General features: G+C 35.8%; 1 protein-coding gene across 4 annotated transcripts in view; it reads right to left on the bottom strand.

Annotated features, from left to right (window-relative positions):
- Window positions 1–319: 319 nt before the first annotated feature.
- MFSD1 (major facilitator superfamily domain containing 1) overlaps window positions 320–3,516 on the bottom strand; it is a 30,387-nt gene continuing 27,190 nt past the window's right edge. For 2 of the 4 annotated variants that reach the window (XM_006016472.2, XM_025215117.1), the window contains 2 exons: window positions 2,028–2,139; window positions 320–1,663 (listed from right to left, as the gene is read on the bottom strand). In XM_006016472.2, coding sequence (XP_006016534.2) covers window positions 1,604–1,663; window positions 2,028–2,139 — 172 coding nt within the window. In that variant the 3' untranslated portion in view covers window positions 320–1,603. Of the gene's footprint in view, window positions 1,664–2,027; window positions 2,140–2,321; window positions 3,197–3,516 lie in introns of those variants that run through there. The other 2 variants (XR_003096158.1, XM_025215112.1) reach the window with 1 other exon arrangement.

Raw genomic sequence — 3,516 nt, 5'->3', positions numbered from 1 at the left:
ACTCGCCTAAGCCTGAAGCAGGCAACTCAGCGATGGAACTACAAAGCCCTGTGCCGCCACAAGCCAATCAGAGGGCCAAGGGGGCAGAACTGGCACACAGCATTGATGGCTTCATGACCAGAAGTAAATTGAGAAAGCAGCAGGAGCTTTGAACTGAGGGGTTAGAAGTGGGAAAGATGGGGGTTTGGAGGTAGTGATGTTACTTAGTTGAGGAGAGAGAGATCAGTTCTCCTCTCCTGCTGGAACACAGAAGCAACACTTAAAAAGGCAAGTTAAGTAGTAAAAAAAAAAAAAAACCCCAATAAGTTATGGAGTCAGATGCCCTTATACATTTAGTTTTATTTATTACAAAAGACCAACATTTATAAGTCCAACAAAAAAAGTCCAAAATAAACAAAAAGACGCACTCCACAAAGAAACAAACATCTGTTGTACCCATTCCTTCCATTCTGAAGGTAGTATAGAAAAATAAAACTGAAACCATGTGTCACGGTAATTCTCTACAGCACCAAAAGGAAAGTTTCTTGACTAATTTTTCCTGGATTAAATTTCATGAGGATCAACCATGACAGTTCTTGCTTGATATTAATACTGTCTTTGGTAAAGTATGTACAATACTCTCAATACAGTAAAAAGAAAAAAAGGGGGACTTTAAGGGTTCTATGAATGCAAAGATGTGAATTTCTAAAAACCAAAAGATGTTTTCCCTATTTAATTAAAAATATACAAATATATTTAATTAGGAAAAAGTAAACAGTATAATATAATAAAAATCAGTCCTGCTTGGATGCAAGCAAGTTTTCCCACGGTTATCAAGGGTACCCACATCTCTTTAAGATGAAGCTGGTTTTAAGACCAATTTCATCCCAGCAATTGAAATATTTCACCTTAGACCCATATATAATTCTTAAAACCCATACTGGTAATTATAAAATTAAATTTGCTGTTGTTACAACAATGTATCAAGAACCATTTCCATAGGAAAAGAGCTCAACCTTGCTTACAAGAGGCACAAATCCATATAAGAACACCATTAATACTAAAATACTTCTGGAATTCTCATTTTTTGGAGCACAGCGCATTCATTAAAAATCACAGGAAGAATTTCTTAAAAAGAGGCTTCACCTTAGTTTAGTTTCTATGCCAACATTTTCTATAGGAAAAGCAGCACTGAATTATTGCAGTACATTAACAAGGTTGTCCATGGTAGACTGTAGCATAGCCAACAAGAATCAGCACGTGAGAGTATTATAGCTCAAAGCTTCAGATTCCATTTTGTAGAGCCCACAGAAGTTAAATTTCAACACTTGACATTACAATAGAATCCACGTATTGGGAACAGATTTTTTAAAGGTAAAGTGAAGGTTGCAAGTGTCAGCTTCTGGGTTCAAACAGAGCCAGATGATTCATTATTTACCCTTGGGAAACACGGACTAACCAATTAAAAATATATATCAAAGAAACCCAGTTAGGTTTTTTATTAGCAAAAGAATAAGATTCGTTAATTTGCTTTCGTTTTATGTTCTCAACTACTGAGAGCAAGGTTGCCTGGGTGTGAAGTTCAAAGAGTTTCCGCCTCTTGACAAACTTGGGCTGCAGGATGTTACTTCAGCACACTTCTGTGTGCCAGTGTAGGTAAGTGGGAATAATAGTTAGCTGGTAGCTGCAAAAATAAAAAAAAAATAAAAAGTGAATCTTGTCAAAAGCTTACTGCTCGGCATACCAGTTGTCTGTCAGGTTAAACTATTCATTTAGCTTTTACCTCCTTAAAATCTATTTTTGGGGTTTTGGGTTTTTCTTTTTATTATAGTCATAGGTGGGATATTTCTTATGGCCATTGCATAAAATTTTAAGATTTGCATCCCCCCCCCCCCCCCCCCCCCACCACATACATACATACATACAAAACACAGCTTTTTAAACTGATAAACTAACAACATTAACTTGCCAAAATACTTCCAGGTTCAGTCCTTAAAACTAATGTTTACCATCCTATACTCTTCCGTGTTAAAAAAACCTACTAATACCTGAGCTCCTAGTCTGGAGAGGTATCTATTCCTTAAACTAATATGATCCTTTGGCCGTAATTTGGCCAAGTCATCTTCATTCTGACGTCTGAGTTTTTCTTGTTCTTCTGCTCTGGAAAACAAAATCCAAAGTTTTGCATTGAGATGTGCAAACCAGAACATATTCCAACCCATTAGTTACTGCAAGTAAAACCGAGTTTAAAAGTTGTCGTAAATGAAGACTGTGTCATGAGAAAGATTAGAAGCAGATTTAAGACACATTAATTTGATATGCAAAAAGAAGGAGAGACTTTATTTTCTGCAATATTTTTTATTTAGCGTGGTAGGACTGTTTTAGAAAGCAAGATATCCAAGGAAAATTTATACAAGTTATAACATACTCAGTCACTTCCATAACAAAATTTAGTCTGCTTTTAACAAACAATATTTTATCCTTTAAAATGAATTAAGATTACAGCACAGAGAGGATAAGTGGTCAAACACCATACTAAAGAGACTGCTTAGCAGTCTGACATAGTAAAGAGCAACCAGGATTTGGTTGTACCAAAGATTAAAGATCCCGTACTTGGCCATACAGTACTTTTCAAAAACTGCTCTGACTCCCAGCCATTTTCCACGTGAGCCAGTTGCTTAAAAGAAGAAAGAAAAAAAAAGTTTTGGAAAGCTGAACTGTTGTTTTATTGCTGTAAGTGTTTAATATTAAATGAGACAAGTTAAGCATTAAGGAGAAAGCTCTTAACAAGTTTCAGAAGTCAGTGTTCCCTGAAGTATACAAACTATACATAATCATAAATAATTGCTCAAGTTAACATCATTAAGAAAAAAAACTCACAAAAAAGTTTCTTTATGTAGCCTTCATTATAAAGATATTGGCTTCAGACTGCAAAACTCCTTTTCAATAGCACAAAGCTTCAATTCAGATGCTATAAACCAGCAAAAGTCAAGTGCTTTGAGAGAGAAGAATGTTTGGCAGATATGAACATTTGCCATAAAACATAACTTCAGTCATAAAATAGTTTACTGTAAAATCCTCAGCATGTTAGTTTTTCAATTAACTAATGTCCAGTGCTAAGCATCAAGCTTTAAGAACACTATAATTCTTCAAGTTGACATGGTGTTGTTCAAACGTTCCCCACTTCTGGATGATATTTGCTATTCAAATTTCTTTTCTGAAAAAAACATTGTAATGAGAATTATTGAAAACACTGCTACAAAGAACCATGGCATGCAAGGGTCAAAGCAAAACCACAAAAACTATTCTTGTCTTTCAAGTGACATACTGTTTTTTTGTCCAATACAGAATGTGCAAGCACAAGTATGCAGGTTTTGGTATTTTTTGGTAAGTTGTTTGCTTGTTTTTAAATAAACATCAAGCCACATTAACATGGATCAGCCCTGAAGTAGGCCACGACCGCCTGCCTTGCAGCCTGCCCCTGCTGACCCCATCCAATAACTGTCACGGACCAGATCTAGCCCATAAGCCACAGGA

The sequence above is a fragment of the Alligator sinensis genome, unplaced genomic scaffold, assembly GCF_000455745.1.
Source record: "Alligator sinensis unplaced genomic scaffold, ASM45574v1 scaffold60_1, whole genome shotgun sequence".
NCBI lineage: Eukaryota > Metazoa > Chordata > Crocodylia > Alligatoridae > Alligator > Alligator sinensis.
The sequence above is the reverse complement of the archived record's forward strand: the minus strand, read 5'-3'. Positions and strand labels throughout refer to the sequence as shown.